Here is a 22837-nt window from a genome sequence, read left to right as displayed (position 1 = left end):
TTCGTAAGGCCTGCTGATATTCCTAATAAGTACTGTTTGAAAAATGCTCTGCTAACTAATCACCATAGCCATATGCCTGTTTTAGTGGGTACAGTTTGGACATGTTTTCTGTATATAAGCCCCTTTTACTGTAATTACTACCTGTGTACACACTTGATTTTTCCCTGTTATCTGCTTGCTTTTTTCTGGGTTATAAGTTTGGGGCTGTAGACTTAACATTGTTTTAGAAATGCCCTATCATATCTGTTTGCAAGGGTAATTAACTTTTTTCTCTTTATTTCCCTGGATTCCCTATAAACAATGTGTGGTACAGACTCATATAGTGGCTAGAATTACATTGTACAGGATCTTATGCTACCAAACCTGAAAATTGAAATGTATATGAAAAGACTCAAGTAAGGGAAAAGGCAGAACCAGTTACCCTAGATATTTATATCCTAATTTATTCCCTCCTATTCCAGCCCTTAGATAAAACCTCAGATGGAAAAAGCAAACCCTATCCCCTGGCTGGTGTATGCATAGTGTTACAAGTCGTGGTAAGACTGGGGCCTAAGTAGCATGTCCTCTGTTATTAGGGACATTCCACAACCCTAAATCTTGGAATAATAGTTGATAATTTTGCCTGTCAGATATATTAATCCTATGATTAATTGATAAGCCAGAGATAGGTTGCTGGAATTTAAAGTAATATAACAGTTTTAAGGGAAAAATAATTCCTGGTAGGAAAAATATTAAAAGAACCAATACTTTACTTGGAAGTTTACAGTAAGACAAATTATAGTCTCATTTATAATTAATTTATACAAAGATATTTACTTGCAGATCCTGCCTAAAATTGGCAGAAATCTTTTGGCAGCCAAATACTTATTACCAAACCATAAATTCAGTAAAAACTGCCCAAAAGTTATAGTGAATTCATAAATATAAAGTTCTTTTAAAATGACACCACTGAGTCCTTTACATGAGAAATAGATATGACCTGAAACCTTTACAAATTCCCAGATAAGTGTATGTTCTCTAGCATATGATTTTCCTCTAAGATACATTATTGGAAGTTTTAAGTGATTCCTTTTGACCTGGATTCTGTAACTACAGGATTAAAGTCATTTTTAAAGCTGTTTTGTGGCTAGGAGCCGCCACTTTTTAAAGCCTCTTCATATTTTTACTTTTTGTCACCTGCAGAAAAAGGTAGTAGACCTGTCTGTAGGTGTGGATGCTGGCTGGTTCCAAGCTCATCTCCTGGTGACAGACTGCCCACCTCCCTGGCCGTGCTCACAGTCCATATGCCTGCTGGGACAGTTATAAGACACTACATGACTTAAACATTTTAGTGGCCAAAGATAGTCAAGTAGCTATACTTTAAATGTTTGTGCTAATTTTTTCTTTAATAATGTGATTTATTAAATTAAAAAACAGACAAACAAAACAAAAAAACCTCTGGACTAGACATGATAAGATAGGGGTTTTTATTTGAGTTCTAGCTCTTACTGGCCTTGTGGCTTCAAGTAGGCCATTCTCCTTGAGGTTCCACTTTTCACCTTTAAAATGGGGTATTAATTTTTGGCCTGTTTTACAGGGTGATTGTGAAAACTCGATCATATGTGAGTGCTTTCTCATGAACATCCTTAAAGTGATATTATTACTCTGTGAAGCCCAGAGCACTATTATAAATAAATGTCTGTCCTAGAATGTCTAAAGCATATTGCTACACTCTTTTAGCTTAGCTGAAAAACCCACCTGGACCTAGATATAGACAAAATAGAAATAAAATATTATAGATAAGCCTCCAAACTCCAGAATGGGACTTGCCAACTACTATCAAGGGACCAACCACCGGAAATAATTCTTGGCCTTCCCAGTCTTCCCTTGAGTATCCTCGGTTTTATTTGTACTTACTTTTAAACAGCTAGTTCTTGAAAAAGCTATTCATAGAAAAACCTCTTTTACAGCTTGTCCTTGATCCTGTTCTTCTTACCCTTCTATTTTAGACCACATTGCGCACATTATAAAGCTGATAGGCAGAATTCCAAGACGCTTTGCCCTCAGTGGGAAATATTCACAGGACTTCTTCAATCGCAGAGGTAGTATTGTTAACATGAGTTTTCATCTAGGCCCCAGGGATGCAACTTCAGGAAGCAGAGCATTCACACCAAGATTGTTTTTAGTTATCACTCAAGTCCCACTGGAGTGGGTACCTGATTTTTAATGGTTTTCTGGATTCTCCATTAGATGGATAGAGTCCTCTTCTTCCCATTTAGGACAGAAAGCAAGCTGAAATGCTTTATAAAGAGGTGTGCATGCTACTCTTTCTGCCAATATCTAGAACTGCATTTGTTACCCCTGTTATGTATATCTTTTTTCCCCCTCTTGAAATGTTTGAAACATACAGATCACATTGCATTGATCATAGAACTTCTGGGGAAGGTGCCTCGCAAGCTCATTGTGGCAGGAAAATATTCCAAGGAATTTTTCACCAAAAAAGGTAAAATAAATGTGATTGTTCCCAGATATTAAGGGGACAAAAGTGTTTAACAATGAAAAGGTAAGTACAGCTTGGGTATGTGTTCTCAACACCTACAGAAGGATGGTCCTACCTTGAATGCTGAGCTGTGACTTAGCAGACCCTGGAGCTAGACTGCCTGGGTTCAGATCCCAGCTGCTCCACTACTTATGTGGCCTTTAATAAAACCTCAGTTTGCTGCTTTATAAATGGAGATTACTTCATATTAAATTAGTTACTATGTGTATAGTAGCTGGCACATGGTTCATTACTCCTACTACAGGACTTCTGAAAAATGGGCAGATTTTGCTGAGGCAGTTCTATCAAAGGGCAAGTAGTTTCAGCTTTTTAAGGGCAGGACTACATCTCACCTTGTAGTCCGTGATACCTAACACAGTCACTTCAACACATCAATCATATGAATTAACTTTATACTTTCAATTGCATAAGTTATGTTATCACTTATTAGTGAAGAAAAAACAAGATAAAACCCTCACCTCAAATTTTTGCCTAGATAATATATGTTGGCGTATTTAAATATGAATTTCTTATGCATTCTAAATATATTTAAAAGCTTAAGTATGCAACCCTGACCTAGAAGGGATTAGAAAACTGTCTGGCCTTTTTTCCATGGTTCCCTTTTTCCTCACAACCTCTACACTAGTGCTGAGAAAAATCATCTTTCTCAACACTTGACAGCAGGCATCTTCAGAAACATTTCTTAATGTTTCTCTTTGGGGCAGGAAAATGGTGAAGTGCTTCATAGGTTCTTCCTTGTGTGCAAAGTCAAATTAACGGCACATACCAAGTAGGTGATTAGGCACTCACTGCCCACAGAGGAGACTTCAAATAAGTGTCATGTAAGAAAAAAAATTTAAAGCAGCATTTACCTTAACAAGTCACTGATCATTGTCTGTCTTTTTAAAAAAACATTGTTTCGGGCTTCCCTTGTGGCGCAATGGTTGAGAGTCCACCTGCTGATGCAGGGGATGCAGGTTCATGCCCCGGTCCGGGAAGATCCCACATGCTGCAGAGCGGCTAGGCCTGTGAGCCATGGCCGCTGAGCCTGCGCGTCCAGAGCCTGTGCTCTGCAACGGGAGAGGCCACAGCAGTGAGAGTCCCGCATACCGCAAAAAAACAAAACAAAAAAAAAACATTGTTTCAAGGAGGCAAAAAGTAATGTTCCAGAATAGTACACAGTGTGATGCAGCTGTATCTGAAAGTTTATTTGTTCTTTTAGTTTTGTTACTTTTATACGTTTGACATAGTTTTAGCTCTTTGTTTTTTAATTACTGCCTTATTTCGAAGCAACATTTGCTAAACTATTGAGCCAAAAAAAGAGTACAAGCAAATTATTCTTGGTATGTGGTGATAAATTGCCTCTGAACACCGTATGAGACCACGCTGAGTATATAGGCATTTAATATTCATTTTAGTGAATACTTAGTTCCTGATAGGCCTGCCCAATTTGATTGGGACAAAAAATCCTGGAATGGTGGAGACAAAAATTTGTTTAAACGTTTAGGCCCTTGTGAAAAATGGGACACTTCTTTCCAAGGAATGCATTAGAGAAGAGATGTGCTTTGTGAATGGAGAAGGATTAGATTCTGATAGCAAAATTTGATTCTTTATAGACTATCTGGATTAGTTCCTGGATTTTCACAAAAGGATCTTGTCACTTGTCAATGTTGGTCAGTTTCTTTTGTACTCTCTTTACCATAGGTGACCTGAAACACATCACGAAGCTGAAACCCTGGGGCCTTTTTGAGGTTCTAGTGGAGAAGTATGAGTGGTCTCAGGAAGAGGCAGCTGGTTTCACAGATTTCTTACTGCCCATGTTGGAGCTGATCCCCGAGAAGAGGGCCACTGCCGCTGATTGTCTCCGGCACCCTTGGCTCAACTCCTAAGCCCCAGTCCAGCACCGCAGCAGAGATCACACGCTGGCCCTCTGCCCCTCCCCTCCAAGCATTTCCCTCTTCCCTTTTCAGGGTGAAGCTCTTCCTGCAAGGGTTTCTAGGGTGTTTTTTGTTTTTTGTTGAATCCAACATGTTCATTTGGGTTTGCTTATGTGACCCTGTGGAGATCCCCCCACAGCCATTGGGCATCCTAGGTGAATTTGGCCTTGATTGGGCTCTGCCAAAGACTAATGGACTAAAATGTGAAACAGCCTCTCACCCCTGTACCCTTGTCTTTCCATTAGGACATCCTTTAAATTATAAGCATCCTTTTAAAAAGAGCTATGAAGATATATGAGCTCATCCTTTTATTCACTGACTCTAAGAGTCAAATTTTCTAGTGCATATCCTATTGCCAGCATAAGGATGAGAAGGGGAAAGGGTATTACTTCTGTGTACAGTAGAGACATTAAACTTGCTGTATCCAGGCTGCATCATCATCCTGGATTGTTTCTGTTGTTTTCTATGTTCACATTTTTTTTCTGCGACTTTTAAACTACTATCTTTTTAAATGAGCTGTATAAACACCAAATTTGGGTACCATTTTATCACTGTTCAAAGAACTGTCAAATTCCTTTCATCCTTTAATAACTCTAAGATCCTCGAATCTTCAGTCTGATTTTTGATGGAAACAAAAATGGAACCACTGACTAGTAATTTCTTCAGAACCACATATATTCTGCAAACTGTCCTTTCCTATGTCTCTTCTGTACCCTACCAGCAGAGTTACTTTGATTGGCTGTTTGTTTTGTTTTTTGTTTTTGTTTTTTAATCCCTGGCTGGCACTTTACTCATTGCACTTGAGTTTATTGCCCCATAACTAAAGAATTCAGGATGACTCTAGAAAGGAAAACTGGATTTCAGAGATTTCCCATCTGAGAAGAAACTGTCCTAGAGTTCTCGGTTCTTTTACAAACAGTCCCCAACTTTTATTTACAGCTTTTTCTTTACCTTGTCCAGAACTCAGCCTTGAAGCAGTTTCCCCCTATGGCTTTGCCTTTCTCATTTTCTCAGAGGCTTCAGGTCTTAAATGAAATCCCAGGATACAAGAACCAAGGGGAGGGGGTGGGATGGCACTTTTTTCATTGTTGTTTATTTTGAGGGTTGTAGGGGTTTTTTTCTCTTTTTGTTTGGTTTAAGGTTAGCCATTCTCTGCTGCTATTTCTTTGTATAATGTAAGTTTTAAATTTTGAGATGATTGAAATGTACTTGAGGCTTTTTTTTTTTTTTTTTTTTTTTTTTTTTTAAAAGAGAAAAGGCTTTGTGAATCTTATTTTAGGATGGGCCTCTCCTAGACTTGCCCTAGACATTACATATATTCCTCGGGTCATATTGAAAAGCAAAAGAGGGACAGGATTGGGGTCACAGCTGCTTGTTCTGCACGGACCAAGTGGGCCTTGGGGATTACAGCATACTCCAGAAGCGGCTACAGGACTCTGATTTACAGAAAGCCCAGGAGGTGCAACTTGAGGCTCTACTAGCAAAGCACCGATGAGACTGTTAGGTAGCCAACTTCCTGTACAGGAGATTGGAATCTAGATTCTGTCATTTATCTACCAACAAAGGCAAAGGAAAAAGTGGTGCAATTAAATGCAATCCATTTAACTTGTAAACATATTACCCTGAATAACTGGCCAGCCATTCATCGATCCTTGATGGATAGTTCTGAAATCAGACATGTTCCTATAGAAAGAATTTGAAGTGAGGCTGTTCTATGCACCTATCAAGAATAAAGAAAATAGATTGTATCAAACAACGGCAGGGAAAATCCTTCAGCAATTCTAATCCACTTTGGGTTTTCAGTGATATATACATCTAAAGCAATACCAGACTAGAACTGAATTCTTTTCTATGCTGTAAAATCACAATTGTGGAATTACAGGAATTCTGGTGATGACATTAAGGTGAACTAACCAAACACACAAATAGAAGGCCCTGTTTTAACAACTGACATGAAGAGAAATTTTAATAGAGAACCTGTAACTCTTTGGAAATGTTTTCCCACCAAACAAGGGCTTTTCCTCTATCACTTAAGGAGCCAGATGAATTAAAAGCCGTAGAAAGAGGCAGCTGTAGAATTTCATCTTCCAAGCACCCCATGTACCTTTCCTGAACTCAATCATAATATTGTCAAATTGCCAGGATCTCACTAAAGGATTTCTATTTGCTGTCAGTAAAAAATAAAATCCCAAACACATTTTTATTCTTTCTACTGGTTGCATTGTCTGTTTTCTTTGTAAATGCAGTACAATAAACAAATTATTTAATAACCTACATGTTTGCAGGAGATTTCTGTTTATTTGTTGCCTGAGTTGATCTGACCTAGCTTCAGAATGGAGGAAAGGATTGGTTGAGTTGCTTTTTGAATTTAAATATGCCATGAAACTATAACTTAAACACATGCCATTTGGGGGGGTTTGTAGCTTTGCTTCTATCTTTAAATTGGGCTTGGGGTGGGATTTAACAAAGTACATTTTGGAAAATTCTAAGAAAATTGTCATTCCCTACATTTGATACCATTTTTGCAGTATTTGTGGGTGGTTTTTTCTCCCACAGATCACAAAGTGCAAAATGTCAAAGTTTTGTGAACTCAAAGGCACTGGACTGATGACCACTATTATACACAGGTTTTCATATACTTGTCTCATTCACCCCTCAGTATAAATTCTTAGAAATAGAATGGCTGGGGCAGAGAGTAAGCACGTTTTTAAGGCTTTTTAATAAATGTTCCCTAACTTACATGGAGAACAGCTGGACTGTTTTGCTATGACCAACAGTGTTTGAATGGGCCTAGTGTAATCTCACTCATTTTGTTCCTAATAGCCAGCTTGATTGCCCAAAGGGGAATATCTTGTTTTAATTTGCATATTAGATGACTAGTGAAGTCAGAAGCTTGTTTCATGGGTTTTATTGGCCATTTGTAGTTTTGGTTATTAGCCTACAATTTACCCAGCTTTCTTTTGGCATCCTTCCCTATTTGATGATTTGGTAACATTTTTGTCATTTTTCCATCACATTTTCCAGTTTTTAATTTGCCTTTCATTTTTATTTGTGGTATTTTTGGGCTGCGTTGGGTCTTTGTTGCTGCACATGGGCATTTCTCTGTTTGCCATGTGCAGGCTTATTGCGGTGGCTTCTCGTTGCGGAACACGGGCTCTAGGTGCGCAGGCTCAGTAGTTGTGGCACGTGGGCCCTAGAGTGTGTGGGCTTAAGTAGTTGTGTGTGGGCTCTACGGTGCATGGGCTTCAGTAGTTGTGGCACACAGGCTCAGTAGTTGTGGCTTGCGGGCTCTAGAGCACAGGCTCAGTAGTTGTGGCACACAGGCTTAGTTGCTCCGTGGCATGTGGGATCTTCCTGGACCAGGGATCGAACCCGTGTCCCCTGCATTGGCAGGCGAACTCTCAACCACTGCGCCACCAGGGAAGTCCCTATTTATGGTATTTTTAATGTTATTCATAAAGAGTCCTCCAGCCCTGAACTACATAAACTGGCTTTTACTGTTTTAATTGAGCCATGCTTAAGACATACGTAGTGTGTTCATACTGTAGTGTTGACTGTAACCTGTTTAAAAAACAACCAAAAAAATTAAATTGGAATTCATCAAACCAGTATGTTCATCAGACTGACGAACTTAGGCAGTTCCTCTAAGCTTTGTGTTAAATGTACGGACCTTGAACTTTGAGGGTTTTGGAAAACTTAAGTTCTAAGGGAGCTTGTAGCTATCTCAAAAGAACTGTCAAACTGAGGTGGAGTTACAGCCCTGAGTGTACACAGGGAGACCATTTAGCTACTCCAGAACAGGCCCAGGTTACAAATCGACTTCATTACTGCTCATTCTTTTATTTTTGACGCCTGTAGAGTCTTCCAGTTTGGCCTTATAAGGAAAGTGATTTGCTCTTAGAGTATCACAAAAAATTGATGATTTATTGATAATAGAATCTGAACTTATATTTGCTCTGTAAATAAGGTCTTATGACACCAGAGAAGTTTCAATAGTCCTTTGTGTTTTGCCCACCAATTTGGTGCCATTGGAGTTAACAAAGCATTGATAATTTACAGCTCTTTCTCAGTCTTCAAAGCAATATGAAAAGATAATATGTAAACTTATATAAAGATAATATATGAACCTTGAGACCTACTGAGGAGGAAGTTTGTTTTTATGTCACTGAAGTCTTATTTTTAAAAGATGGAATTTTAAAACTAAAGTGATAAGCATTTGTCTTTTAAGTGCTTGTGCAAATATTTATCCACACCAAGTCCTTATGATATCAGAAATATCTCAGTTAAAAAAAAATATTTGAGATCATTTTGTGTTTAGAAGTTTTAATTAAGCAAGTTTACATTAGTACCTACTCTGTTACTGACTGTACCATTCCTTGTAAAAGGATGAGGGTTTTGAATACATAGATGATCAATCTGATTTTATATCCTCCCAAGTTCAATTTTTTATCAGAATCTTCTCTTTTGTCCTTAATTCATATCAAGTTGTTGCCCATTATAATACAATAACAAGCCTTGCCCTCCCATTTGGCAGAACTGGATTGTGTTATCAGTGTATCAGCTGCCTGCAATTTGAGCTATGTTCATAGAAGTTGTGCCCTTAAGACATTTCATTGGTTGCTTTGGATTTACTAAATATAGAGGAAAGTATGGTCAGTGTTGGAAATTAGTGGACCCTACTATAAATCCTTGAGGTTAGATAGCAAAAGTGGGATGAGTTTGAGGGTTAGGGCCCTTCATCTTCAGCAATTTATTACAAAACAAACATGTATCCATCAGCATGTAAGGTTACTAGAATCTAATCTTTGTTCCAGTAAAGCATTCTAGTAAATGCCCATTTCAGCAGAAAATTAATTATGAATAACTGAGAAACAACTTTTTAAAATACTCCAATGATTCTCACCTCCTGGTGTTCACACACTTGTGCAATTCCCTCACCTTTAACGTGGGCTGGACTTTGTGATTGTTCTAACAATCAGATTAAGACAAAAGTAGCAGGATGTCACTTAGATTCGGTTACAAAGGGTGCCTCTGTGTGTGCACCTGCTCTTGCTCTGTCTTGGAAGACTTGCTCTGGGGAAGCAAGTTGCCAGGTGAATAGCCCTTTGGAGAGGCCCTCAGCTAGCAAGGAACTCAGGCCTTCGGCCCAACAACCTGTGAGAAGTTGAGTCCTGCAGACAACCACTGAGCTTGGAAGCAGATCCAACACCTTAATTGCAGCCCCGAGAGAAGCCTTGAGGCAGAGACACCTAGCTAAGCCTTGCTGATTCCTAACCCACAGAAACTGAAATGTTTTAAGCCACTGAGTCGAGGGGTAATTTGTTATGCAGCAACAGGTAACTAATACAGAGATGTAAGATAATGAAAGCCTTTAGGAAAGACACCCTTCTGGTTCGCATTTCAGATGTAAGTGATAAGGCCTTCTTACCTCTCTTGACCTGCTCAGTGCTAGTTACTGGTAAAGCTTAGGCATCACAACCATTCCTGTGCTCCAGCCCAAGGCAGAGGAAGGAGTAGAGTAACTCAACTTGGTTTAGAGGAGTGCTGGTTTTATTAATTTTTCTGTATACTTTCAAAAATGATATTTGAGGCATCTTTAAGAATTTAAAGGTAAAGCCACTTGAAAAGGGCTGATAAGCAGTTATTAAGTGTCAGCCAAAATCATTACTTTATTGGAGAGGTTGAATTCTGAGTTTCCTTGAAGATAAAGCAAAAGGTGAAGCGCTGAGTCATGTGACTCAAACAGATTTCAGATCGTCCCCAGCACTGGTCATTAGTAAACATCCACTCCTGCTTTGGTGAAACTCACTGTTCTTGAGAGCAAGGTGTAGGCTATTGGCAGATGCACCTTAAGCCCCCAGAAACTTCTGTGGACCACCATGGTTGCCATTTCAGTGAGAAATATTTTGAAGTTAGGGAGGCTTTTAGAAATTTTTCTTTTGCCTTTTATAAAAAGTAAAATTACGAGAGATAACTGAACAAATCTATCTAAAAAAGTCACAAAGCTACAGAATTGGCCAAATTCTGTCACTCATCCATTCATCAAGCTTGCATAGGGAATTCCCTGGCGGTGCAGTGGTTTAGACCTCTTTTACTGCCATCGGCCCAGGTTTGATCCCTGGTCAGGGAACTAAGATCCCACAAGCTGCACAACCAAAAATAAAAATAAATAATAAATAAAAGCTTGCATAAAGTAGATGCCTGACAATGAAATAATTTTATCAGCACAAGAAAACATGAAAGTGATCATTCTTAAATCCCATTCTAATAGTCCCCATCATCAACAACTGGGACAATGCTGGGTTACTCATACCTAGCCTATCTGAATTGGAGAAGAAACACTGCACTGACTGGGCAGGTTGTCAGAGTGCACTGGTTAAAAAGCGTCTTTTAAACCAGTGCACTCTGAATAATCCCTGCAGCCCAGAATAAGAAGCCTGTTTTCCGTGTCACTGCTGGTTGATCAAGCAACAACAAGATCCATTATGGTTTTGTTCAACATTTACCCACTTTCTACCTGTGAGAAAACAGCACGCACGTTTTCTCTTTACTGCGGAAACAGACAAAAGACCAGAAAAAAGCACCTGTTCTTCCTGGATCATTCACTGCAGATAATCAAGAAAACCCTGTTTCTATTGCAATACATACCATCCTCAGGGCAGGGAACAGCCTAAAGAATCTAATCTTTGTCTTGGCATTTGCTACAATGAGGTATTACCTAAATTGAGTTCCCCTCTAGAGACTGGTAAAAGATTCACCATTTAATGTACCAAATCCAAAGTTGTTTTTTTTACAGGAGAGTTCATCTATTACTCTAACAAATTACTTGGCCACAAGTAACAACTTTCCAAAACTGGTAGCCCATTCTGATTGGGTCAGTGTGGACACTGAAAACAATGATTTTTGGTTCCAAAGGGAAAAAAGAATTTAGTCTCGAAAGTTTTTAGATCCTAAAGTCACCCAATCCTGGTGGATTCAGGTTCCGGTGACCTCTTCATTCCTTACGCATCTCTGAGCATCAATAAGAAAACAAACCTGAAAAGAAAAAAGCAAAGGACCCCCTAAACCTCAACCTGAAATGATCCAGCATGCTTACAGCCACCTCTTCTTCATTGCCCTCTTAGAGCTGGGTGTCAATTTCTGGGTGCTTTCAAACAAGTATCCTCAGTGAATTAGACTGTCAGGGACTCACCTGGGAGGCCCCTAGACATAGACTCATCCTGCTCTCATTTTACCGAGAGGCCTCAAGAGGGTAAAGCAATTTGCTGGTGTGAAAGGATAAGAAGAGAAAGTGGGTCCCTAGTCAGGAGAGTTAAACACATGTCTCTGAACATCTTGGATGTGGTCACTGCAGTTCTTCCTCACTGGAGTTTTCCGGATACAGTAAGAGGTCTTGTCTCAGGAGATTGTCATCCTATAATGAAAGGCTTCAGGATTTCAGGCCTAGAGCAGCAGATACAGGGAAGCATGGAAGGAACAAGTTTCTGTTTCTGAAGAATTTGATTCCCTCATTTTCCATTGTCAGGGAAATAGATGACCTGTGGTATTAAAAAAAAAAAAAAGATTGCAAGATTATAGAATTTGACATTTTTTAAGCCAATAAAAACACAAAACTTCCCCATGTATGCTCACATTTTGATTCAGTTCTACTCCAGACATGCAAACTTCCTCACTAGTATATAAGGTAGTATCAGTGTCCCTCAAGTAAAAACTCATAAATGTCTTTTAAGATGTAAATAAATGTAGTGCAAGAAAAAGAAAAAAGACAGCTGTAGTTAGCTTTGATTCAATTAATTCCACTCCAGAATTTATCAACAGAAGCAAAAAGTTATCTATGATAGCAGTGCTAAATGCCTAACTAAATGGTACACCAGTGCTGTGGAGTTTGTGGTTTTTAAAAACTTCAGTAAGGAACCTGGCAAAAACATGAGAAAACGTTTATACTCTAATTGTTTACTACTCGAAGTGTGACCCCTACCCAGCAGTGTATCACTGGGGAGCTGGTTAGAAATGCAGTGCTTGGCACTACTCCAACTGAATCAGTCTGAATTTTAACAAGATCCCCCAGGTGAGTTATGCACATTAACGTTTAAGAATCTTAAGTGTGGCGGGGGGGGGGAACGATGCTAATTTCTCATTATTCAAAAAAGTATGTCTATGTGGTCAAGGATGGGAAGGTTCTTAGCAAAAATTATCAATAAAATAGTTTAAATGGAGATAATCCCTGCGACCCACACAAAGTGCCTGGCCTGCTGTAAATCCTCAATAAACGACAGCTATCAGGGAGGTGATACTGTTGTGGGCTGTTCCTTCTCTTCCTTCCTCCATCCCTCCCTCCTCCGCCACCCTTTCTTTCTTTTTAAAGGTGTTCCTTCTTGTCCTTGTTAAATCACATTTTAGAAACTGAAATGACAATAAGGAAATTAACGTGTTTCGTTTTCAACCAGACATTAAAATTGGTTAAATTCGTGTTTTGCTTTTTGCTTCAGCTATCAGGGAGCAGGGAGCTAAATTTAATACTCAATACACTAATTCTGTTAGCCTAGCTCTCTGTAATATTTGTTTTCTTCTCTGTGACTTTTATTTTCCATTTTAGTAGGTTTTCCACTATGTCTCTTAAAATCACGTAAACTTCTTTCTGAAAATAAGGGTCCAAATGACAATATTGACTTCTAACAACAGTCTGTTCTTGTTTGCCAGGCTCCACAAAAAGATGAGTTTATGAAACCACCTGCCTGTTTTAAATTATTTCTTCTCTACCTGTGCTTTTACCACTTCTCAAGACACAAGTAAAATTAAAGGGTTCCTGTTTGCCCCTCAGTGAAGGTCTCAGATGCCAGCCAGCTCCTGCCCCCTCCCACCCCACACCCACCCCCCTACCCCCTCTCTCCCTAGGCCCTACAGCCCAGCCTCATGCGTCATTCTGCGAGGCCACAGCACTTCCAAAGGAACACAGACCACCCTCCAATCAAATTACGCACCAACACTCCTGTTGCTTCAGACTTCCTCTGCGATAAAAAAAAAGAGAACAGTATGTGTTTACAACCAAGCCTTGTTTTCAGGATAATTCCCTGCACACTAGTCCCTCTCCAAACTAGTTCAGATTCCTCTTATTCACTCTCAAGAAAGCTTGCACTTTTTGTTCATAATGTTTATCAGCTTGTGATTCCATCTTGCATGATTGTCTCCCTTACTAGACTTAAGGTCCAGATGTAGACTTCCTCTCTCAATGTACCCCCTGGACCTAAAAGTGTCGGTGGGCACCTGGAGCACAGGTCCTATTGTTGGCTGGGCAGATGGATGACATAAAGAGTGGAGGTACTGGAAAGACAGAAGGTGGAGAGAACTAACATTTATTCATCACCTAAAATATGCAGGTATTGTTGGTGCTTTATATACACTAATCCTCAGCACAATCTTTTATTTTTTTATTGAGGTATAATTTACTAACATAAAATTTACTCATTTAAAGTATACAACTCAGTGGTTTTTAGTGTATTCACTACATTGTGCAACCATCACTACTATCTGCTTCTAGAACATTTTCATCACCCCAAAAAGACCCTGTGAACTTTAGAAATCACTCCCAATTCCCCCCTCTTCCCAGCCCCAGGGAAATACTAAAATTTACTTTCTGTCTCTGTGGATTTGCCAGTTCTGAACATTTCATATAAATGGGGTCATACAGTATCTGGTCTTTTGTATCTGGCTTCAATGTTTTCTTCCACACTGTAGCAATTACCAGTACTTCATTCCTTTTTATGGCTGAATAATAACTCATTGTTTGGATATACACATTATGTTCATTCAGTCATCAGATGCATGACTGTTATGCTACTATGAACATGTGTACAAGTTTTTGTGTGAACATATGTTTTCAATTTTCTTGTGTATATACCTAGGAGTGGAATTGCTGGGTCACGTGGTAACTGTGTTTAATCATTTGAAGAACTGCCATTCTGTTTTCCACAGCAACTGCACAATTTTACATTTTCTATAGCAACGTACGAGGATTCCAATTTCTCCACATGCTCGTCAGTACTCGTTATTGTTCATCTTTTTTGTTACAGCCATCCTAGTGGGTGTGAAGTGCTATCTCATTGTGGTTTTGATTTGCATTTTCATAATGACTAATGATGTTGAGTATCTTTTCATGTGCTTTTTGGCCATTTGTATATCTTCTTTGAAGAAAAGTCTATTCAAATCCTTTGCCCATTTGGGACTTCCCCGGTGGTCCAGTGGTTAATACTCCATGCTCCCAATGCAGGGGGCCCAGGTTGGATCCCTGGTCAGGGAACTAGATCCCGCATGCCGCAACTAAGAGCCCGCATGCCACAACTAAAATCCCGCACATGGCAACGAATATCCCGTGCACTGCAACGAAGACCCAGCGCAGCCAAATAAATAATTAAAACTGTATACTTTTTGTGTGTGGTATGCGGGCCTCCCTCTGCATCGGCAGGCGGACGCGCAACCACTGCACCACCAGGGAAGCCCCTAAAACTGTGTACTTTAAAAAAAAAAATCCTGGGCTTCCCTGGTGGCGCAGTGGTTGAGAGCCCGCCTGCCGATGCAGGGGACCACGGGTTCGCGCCCCGGTCCGGGAAGATCCCACATGCCGCGGAGCGGCTGGGCCGGTGAGCCATGGCCGCTGGGCCTGCGCGTCTGGCGCCTGCGTCCGCAACGGGAGAGGCCACAACCGTGAGAGGCCTGCGTACCGCAAAAAAAAAAAAAAAAAAATCCTTTGCCCATTTAAAAAATTGGGTTATTTTTTTATTATTGTTGAGTTGTAGGAGTTCTTAATATACTCTGGATACTAGCATTATGATTATGACTTGCAAATATTTTCTCCCAATCTATGGGTTGTCTTATCACTTTCATGATGGTGTACTTCGAAGCACAAAGTTTTCAATTTTGATGAAATCTAGTTTATTTTTTTCTTTGGTATTTGTGTATTAGGTGTCAAATCTAAGAAACCATTGCCTAATCCAAGGTCTCTTCTAAGAGTTTTATAATTTTATATCTTACATTTAGGTCTTTGATCCATTTTGAGTTAATTTTTGTATATCATGTGTGGTAGGTGGCCCAACTTCATTCTTTTTGCATGTAGATATCTGGTTGTCCCAGCACCATTTATTGAAAAGACTATTCTTTTCCCCATTGAATGGTCTTGGGCACCCTTGATGAAAATCAGTTGGTAGTAGATGTTTGGTTTTATTTCTGGACTCTCTATTTTATTCCATTGATCTGTATGTCTATCCGTATGTCAGTACCACACTGTCTTGATTATTGTATCTTTCTAGTAAGTTTTGAAATCAGGACATGTGTGTCCTCCAACTTTGTTCTTCTTCAAGATTGTTTTGGCTATTCTGGGTCTCTTGCATTTCCAGTTGACAAGCCGATCCTAAAATCAAAAAGCCAGCTGGGATTTTGATAGAAATTGCATTAAATCTGTAGATCAGTTTGGGGAGTATTGCCATGTCAGCAGTATTAAGTCTTCTGATCCATGAACATGGATGTTTCCATTTATTTAGGCCTTTTCTTTAAACAATGTTTTTTAATTTTCATGTACATTTCATTTACTTTTTTGTTAAATTTATTCCTAAGTATTTTATTCTTTTTGTTGCTATTGTAAATGAAATTTTTTTAATGTCATTTTCAGATTGTTCATTGTTAGTGTATACAAATACATTTTTGTATATTGTTCTTATATTCTGCAGCCTTGCTGAAGTTGTATGTTAGCTTTAATAGTTTTTTAGTGGCTTATTTAGGATTTTCCATATACAAAATCATGTCATCTGCTAATAGAGATAGTTTTTCTTCTTCTTCTCCAAAGTAGATGTCTTTTATTTCTTTTTCTTGACTAATTTTCCTGGCTGTAACCTCCAGTACAATCTTCAATAGAAGCGACAAGAGCAGACATCCTTATCTTGTTCCTGAGTACAATCTTGTGAAGTAGGTATTTTTTACAAATGAGGAAAAACCTGCCTCCTACCCTCTAATGAGGGGAAATGAGGCTCAGATCAGAAAATGGATATACGGAGAAACCCCAGGCTACTCTAACCCAAGGGGGCTAGGCTCCCACCATCTGCAGTCCAGGAGCTGTCACATCTCTGCCCTAACCTGCCTTTCCTCCTTCCCCAACAACTCATCATCCCCTTTGCTCCCCTGTTGTTCCTCTCTCCACCTAGCAAACTCCCCTGTTATTTCAAGACCCAGCCTCAGTGCCACCTATGGGAGGCCACACCTAGCTCCCCAAGCTGTACCAAGGCTCTCTCCCCTGTAGGCCCTGAGAGTGCAGGGGGACAGGGGGACAGGCTTCTATCATAGACAGCCTCTGCCACGTAGGTCTGTCAATGCCTTATCGCATGCCAGCCTGCAACCCTCCACTGGCCCTTGGCGTCTGCGACAAGGGCTGTGTTTGATTGGTCTTGGTGTCCCCACCCTTGGCCAGTGGCCAAACCTCAGGCACCTGGCAGAGAGGAAGCCTCACCTCCCTGGGGTAGAGAGAATTACCTTTTCCATCGGCCTTATAGTCATCAGGGAGCAGCTTGTCCTGGCGGTAGCCCAGCACAAAGGCCAGGAAGGAGAGGATGAGGGCGTCTCCAATGCTGAGGATGGCCAGCATGAAGGCCCAGCGGATGGTGCAGTGGCCCAGTGTGTATTTGCCGGTCTGCTCCCCACACATGCGCCGTACCTCACTTGAGTCCCAACCATCTGGGTAGACCAGGCAGCCAATCATCAGGCCTGTGGCTGAGGGAGCAGGAGGGGTACAGATGGTGTCAAGCTGGTGTGCTCGCCTGCTGCCTCCCACCTTGCACTGCTGTCATCGTGTCACCTCCCTTCTTCTCTTATTAACAGCCTTGAGAGGCACAAGGGGCAGCTCCCGCCATCCTCCTTGCAGAACACGGGGGAGAAAACTGAGGCTCCAAGAGCTAAAGCTACTTGCCCCTGGGGGCCAGTGGTCAGGGGTGGAGGCTGAGAGCAGAGCTCCTCAGCCCAGGGAGGTTCTGCCACAGCACCAGGTGGTTCTACCAGGCCCTCAGCTGTGCCCCTCACTTTGGACTTGACGAGGCGCCTGGCTTCAAAGTCCTCCCAAAATCTGGCCCCAGCCCAGAGAACTCATCACTCCTAAGATGTACATTTGTTCATACTCCAACATCTCTGAAATAAGTGTAATAACAAAGCTTTAGGCTATAATTTGATTAGAAGTATTTTTCCTTTTTACAGCACATAGAATAATGGTGTGTCCCACAACTCAGGTATCTTAGATTAAATGAATACAGGAAGTTTTCTAGCCCCATCTCTGGCTGCTTCCTTCATGAACCTTCCATTCAAGCAAACAGGCCTCCACACTATTACCCACTACGGAACAGTGCAGTTGTCCACACTTCCCTGAATGTGTTTAAAATGCTGATTCCCAGGTCAGGGTTGGGTTCAGGAATCCCTGTCTTTAAAAGCACTCTTCTGGGTGATTCTCTCAACAGGAAAAGCTGGGAAACACTAGGGAAGGCTGCCTGGATCTCAAGCCCAGCTCTTGAGAGCTAGCTGTGTGACTCAGAGCAACCTACTTAAGTTTTCTTGCCTCAGTTTCCTCATCTGTAAAATGGGAATAAAAATAGTATCTACCTGTTTGGATTGCAGCGAGGTTACAATGAGTTCATATTGGAAAAGTGCTCAGAAGGTTGCCTGACACATAGTTGGCATTTCCTGAGTGTTAGCTAGTACGCCACACTGTGCTTTCATTGATTTAGCGTTGGCAGCCAAAAATTTCATCTTCCCCGCCTTCCCTCTACTACTCCCACACCCTCCCACCAAGTTTCCACCCCAACTTAGCTTCCCAGACAGGTACATATTCCTGGGATGTGACTGGGGCAACCCAAGGACAACCACCAGGCAGGCAGGGGGTGCCTTCCTTCCCTTGTCTGTGCCACTTTCCCACCCCTGGCCCTCCTTTCACAGGCCTGGAGGTTCTTTAGTCCCAAAGCTGTGCCCTACCTGGGAGCCCCATGGAGAAGCACCTCGCAGGACCCAAAGTCACCAACCTGGGGCTCCGCTTGTTCTTGCAAGGAAGGTTAGCAGATCAAACAAAAGCACAACAAAGTGTAAAGATCAAGGATTCCACCTCCCCACCTAAATGTATCAACCGTCCTTGTTTTTTTTCTAGGAGGAGCTCATTTACATACTTCTCGTATAGATTACAAAATACTTCATGTACCATTTTTCTCTTGACCCTTACCACAGTTCTGTGAAGTAGGCCATGTATTAATATCCCATCTTCAGATTAAAAGACTGAGGTCTCAGAGAAACCAAGTGAGTTGCCCAGTCATTTAGCGATGGCAGAGCCAAGACCTGCTATCATGGCTCCTGACTTTCCTGACTTCAAAGTTAATTCCCCCAGCCTCCCAGACTGACATCTCTCCAAAAAGCTGAATGTATTTAGTGGTGACATTTCAGACTTAGTGACAAACAGGAAGATCCTTAGGATGGAGGAAGGAGACCCTCCCAGAGGTCTTTGGTAAAACCTGTGCTCTTCCCCACTTGGTGTGTGACAAGTCCGCTGGTACCTGGCATGGCCCCCTTCTCCTTCTATAGCACCTCCCTACAGGGGTTCAGAAAAGAGCCCAGGGCCTCCGACTTGGAAACAGGTTGTTACTGTGGGTGCCACAGCCCTCTAGGAGCACCCCACCCATCTACCTGGGCACAGTGGGGGTCCACCCCACTGTGGTGTCTCAGGGCTCTGAATAGAGGCCAGCAGAGTATTCTCAGGCAAGTTTCCTTACCCTCTCTGACTTCCAGTCTCTCATCTGTAAAATAAGGATAATAATACCCGACTCTGAACAGGGTTATGAGAATTAAGCGTGATCATGTATAGAAAATGCTTACTGCAGTGTCTGGTACATGGTAAGTGAGGCCAATTAATGTTAGTTGTTGCTATTATTATTGGCATTGAAGTCAGATGGAAGCAACCTCGATGGATGTGGCTGTCATTAGAGCTGTTTACAAGTATTTCAGGTACATAGTAGGATTATACTTCCTCGCCTCTCTCCCTTGAAGTTAGGCAAGTTCATAAAAATTCCTTCAGCCAATAAAATGTGAGCAGAAATGCCGTGTGCTTTTCCAGGCCAGAGCATTTAACTGCTGATGGAGACTTTCCAGAGCTCCCTTTCCCTTTGCAATGATGACAGCCAGATGACAGCTGATGCTCCATCAGCCTGGGCTCTGGAAGAGCACAGTGAGAGCAGAGCCCTCCACTGATCCTCAGTGAGCGTGTACCATTATCAAGAAATAAACTTTTGTCATAAGCCACTAAGATTTGGGAGTTGTCTGTTACTGTGGCATCACCCCATCCATCCTGACTGATAAAGTTGTTTTGTGTTTTTCGTGTTTACTGAGCACCTACCATGTGTCAGGCACCGTGCAAGGTGTTTTACATGCATTATAACATCCCATCCTCGCAAGAACCCTGTGACGGGGGTACTGTTGCTACCTTCTACAGATGAGTTTAATAGAACTCAGACAAGCAAATTGCCCTACCTGTGTTTTTAGGATCTGGGACCACATTCTGCCTACACCTGGCATCCAGAAGCTCAATTAACTTTGTTAAGCTACAGCCCCGCACTGCCCCATTCATCAGTCCTCTTTCCCTTCTTCTGCTCCCTTCCCTGGCCCCAGGCTTCTTGGCAAGGCTAAGCTAACTGGTTTAGGTCTCTTCAAATGGAGGAATCTCCCAGCTGCTGGCTGTGGGGCACACCTCCTCCTCATCCTTCCCGTTGGCTCATCTTCCTTTCCCCAGCACGGAAGAATGGAACATGACACCACCTTTGCTCTCCCCCAACGTAAATGTTTCATGGGATGGCACCTGGCCACCTCTGCTATCGGTGTCTTCAGCTCCATGACCCAGACAAGGTCTGACTCAAATGGCCTGGTGACCCCTCCCCTCCCCAGGCCCTCCCAGCACCGCCTGTTCAGCAAATGGCACCTGTTGCAGGAGGTTGGGGGAGTGGGACAGTGAAGAGAACGAGAGAGGGAGGGTTGTGTTTCCAGCATCCCATAGCTCTGATATGGAGGACCAGCTGGCAAGCGTGCCAGGGTCCATTCTACTCCTCTTTGTCACAGAACTGCTAAATCTTCATTCTCCCTTCGTCCTCCTCACTGTCCACTGAGACTTGCCTCATCCCTGCCCCAGCCTCTCCCTCATCATATAGAGGGAGCACAGAGAGAGGGAGATGGCAGGGGCCTGGGGAGGCAGCTCTGGAACCAGGTAAGTAGCCTGAGTACAAGATTCAGAGTCGAAGGTTCTGTCCCTCACTACCTGTGTGCTAAAAGACAAGTTACCAGCTAAGAGCCTCTTCTGTAAAACAGGAGGAAAACCCACCTCACTGTGTCATGATGAGGCTCCTCCAGATGATACATGTGAAAGTACTTTACAAATCATTACACTTATGTAAATGTGTGCCTCAATAAAAAAAATGTCTTTGGAGTCCAGCTAGTTCTTGGGACTCACTGCCTTTATTCTTTTGCCTTTGTTGCCAGATGATCTGCTGTAGCCTCGGCTAAGTCTTATCTTCTCTCTCAGTCCCAGATTCCTCATCTGTAGCTGGGGGGAGGATGCTATAGCTCTCTAGGGTCCCCTCCAACTCTGACAGTCTTGAGTCTACGTGTTTGGTTGTATGGGATTCTGATCCCTAGTCCATTCTGCTTGTTAACACTGCTTCTCATTCTAACCAATGATGTCAAGATGATTTCACTTTAGCCTGCAGTCCCTAACAAGGTTCCTGGACGTTTCCCTAGTATGGACAGTCTGTGTGTGGTCCTTGGAGGGACCAAGGGCTGCAGGACAAGGTCTTAAGCATCCCTTCCTGGGCTCTAGAGGAGAGCAGGACCAGCTGGCCCAAGGACCCAGTGGCCTGCCTGGGGCCAGAAGCAGGAAAAGGGGGACAGGGAAGGCCTTGCCTCTGAGCACCACCAGTAGCCACCTACCCCACATAGTTCTAAAAGACCCTATTCCCCTCCCCCATCACAAAATATCACTTCCACTTGCTGCCTCAAATGCTCACACTTGCTGCATCAAGTATGGAATCCTATAATTAGGGAACAAAGACCTTCACTCTACCATAAGTGACTTGCTCCTGGGCAAATCATTTCCCCTCTCTTGACCTCAGTTCCTCATCTACAAGAAGAGGAGGTTGAACAATTTGATCTCTAAGGCCTTTTTGGTCTCAGCCATCCTAAGACTCTCTAATTACTCTTCCAAGGCATGTGCAGAGCATTGAGTATGGCTGCGCTATAAAGGAGGACAGCTGAGTAGGAGGCCTAGAGACTCCACAAAAGGTGGGATGGTGGGCCCCTGCCTGCCCTCCCGCTATCCCTCCTGCTATCCCTGCTCACCTGCAGCCAGCTGCATCCATGCACAGATCTTGTAGACAGTGGCCGTGTTGCAGACAAAGAACAGGCTGAAGCAGATGATGGAGCCAATGATGAGGAACATGGCCAAGGCCACAAAGAACATGGCAGTCTTGAAAGCTCTAGAGGGGATGGAGGAGAAGTCCAGCGGGCCACCCTTGCAGATAAGCTCAGACGACAGCACGTTGCCCACGCAGTAGGAGAAAAGGCCAAAGTAGCCTGCCTGGGGTGTGCTGACGCTGTCACCGATCCAGTAGGGCTGGATGAAGAGCGCCATGACCAGCACGGAGAAGCAGATGGTGAGTGTGCCCCACATCACACCTATGGCCCTCGAGTTCCGCACATAGTTGGTATGGTAGATCTTGGCTGCCTCCTGGGCAGGCAGCAACTTCACCATGGTGAGGGCACTGGGTCCTGGGCTGGGGACTTGTGGGCTGGAAGTGGCTTTGCGGATGGAGGGAGGCCCAGAAGTGGGTCACCCCTCAGCCAGGTTTGGGGAGAAGGTGGAGGTCAGGGCACAAGGTAAGGCTCCTTCCAAGGTAGAAGAAAGAGGACTAATAGGACAGGGAAAATGACCTTGGCCTCTTCAGGGGAAGCTTGTCCAGGTGCCTGTGTCCCCTCTTGCTCTAGCCGGGATGTCTCCTGTCTCCTACTTCCTTTCAAACCCGCCGCCGGGGTCTCGGGCCTGCTGGCGCCGCCCTGCCCCGCCCCCAATGCCGGCTGAGAGCACCAAAGAGCTCCGCCCGCTTCGCGCGGCCCGGCTCCTCCTCCCTCCCTCCTCCGAGAGCACAGCTTTCAGCACCGTGGCCAGCGCCTCGGGACTCTGGGCAGAGGACGGTGCAGAGCGGCCGACCTACCCACTGCACACCCCCGCCACTGGGAATCAAGGCCCCGCTTCACCCTCCTGAGCAGGGAAGCCAAGAATTGAAGGCGTGAGGCTGCGGTTGTCACATTCCTCTCGCTTGGTTTCCAGCCG

The 22837-nt window shown here is 42.8% G+C and overlaps 2 protein-coding genes across 2 annotated transcripts in view; one reads left to right on the top strand and one right to left on the bottom strand.

Annotated features, from left to right (window-relative positions):
• The window catches only part of SRPK1 (SRSF protein kinase 1), a 70882-nt gene extending 65993 nt beyond the window's left edge, over positions 1-4889 (top strand). The window contains 2 exon segments of the mRNA XM_055080125.1: positions 2390-2482; positions 4223-4889. Coding sequence (XP_054936100.1) covers positions 2390-2482; positions 4223-4407 — 278 coding nt within the window. The 3' untranslated portion in view covers positions 4408-4889.
• A 3969-nt stretch (positions 4890-8858) lies between these two features.
• LHFPL5 (LHFPL tetraspan subfamily member 5) lies at positions 8859-22258 on the bottom strand. The gene is made up of 4 exons (XM_007110790.1): positions 21847-22258; positions 16972-17208; positions 13441-13463; positions 8859-8871 (listed from the first exon to the last, which is right to left on the bottom strand). The coding sequence occupies exons 1-3, from the start codon at positions 22256-22258 to the stop codon at positions 13453-13455; spliced, it is 660 nt and encodes a 219-aa protein (XP_007110852.1). The 3' UTR covers positions 8859-8871; positions 13441-13452.
• Positions 22259-22837: the final 579 nt, after the last annotated feature.

The sequence above is a fragment of the Physeter macrocephalus genome, chromosome 18, assembly GCF_002837175.3.
Source record: "Physeter macrocephalus isolate SW-GA chromosome 18, ASM283717v5, whole genome shotgun sequence".
NCBI classification, from domain to species: domain Eukaryota; kingdom Metazoa; phylum Chordata; class Mammalia; order Artiodactyla; family Physeteridae; genus Physeter; species Physeter macrocephalus.
This window is presented reverse-complemented; position numbering and strand designations above follow the sequence as displayed.

What these genes read in the sequence shown, in the direction of transcription:
- LHFPL5 (XM_007110790.1), bottom strand. Translation starts at nt 22,258, where the DNA reads ATGGTGAAGTTGCTGCCTGCCCAGGAGGCAGCCAAGATCTACCATACC. An exon ending in ATGGATGCAGCTGGCTGCAG is followed by an intron (nt 17,209 to 21,846) that starts GTGAGCAGGGAT and finishes CTGCTCCCTCAG; the next exon opens with CCACAGGCCTGATGATTGGC.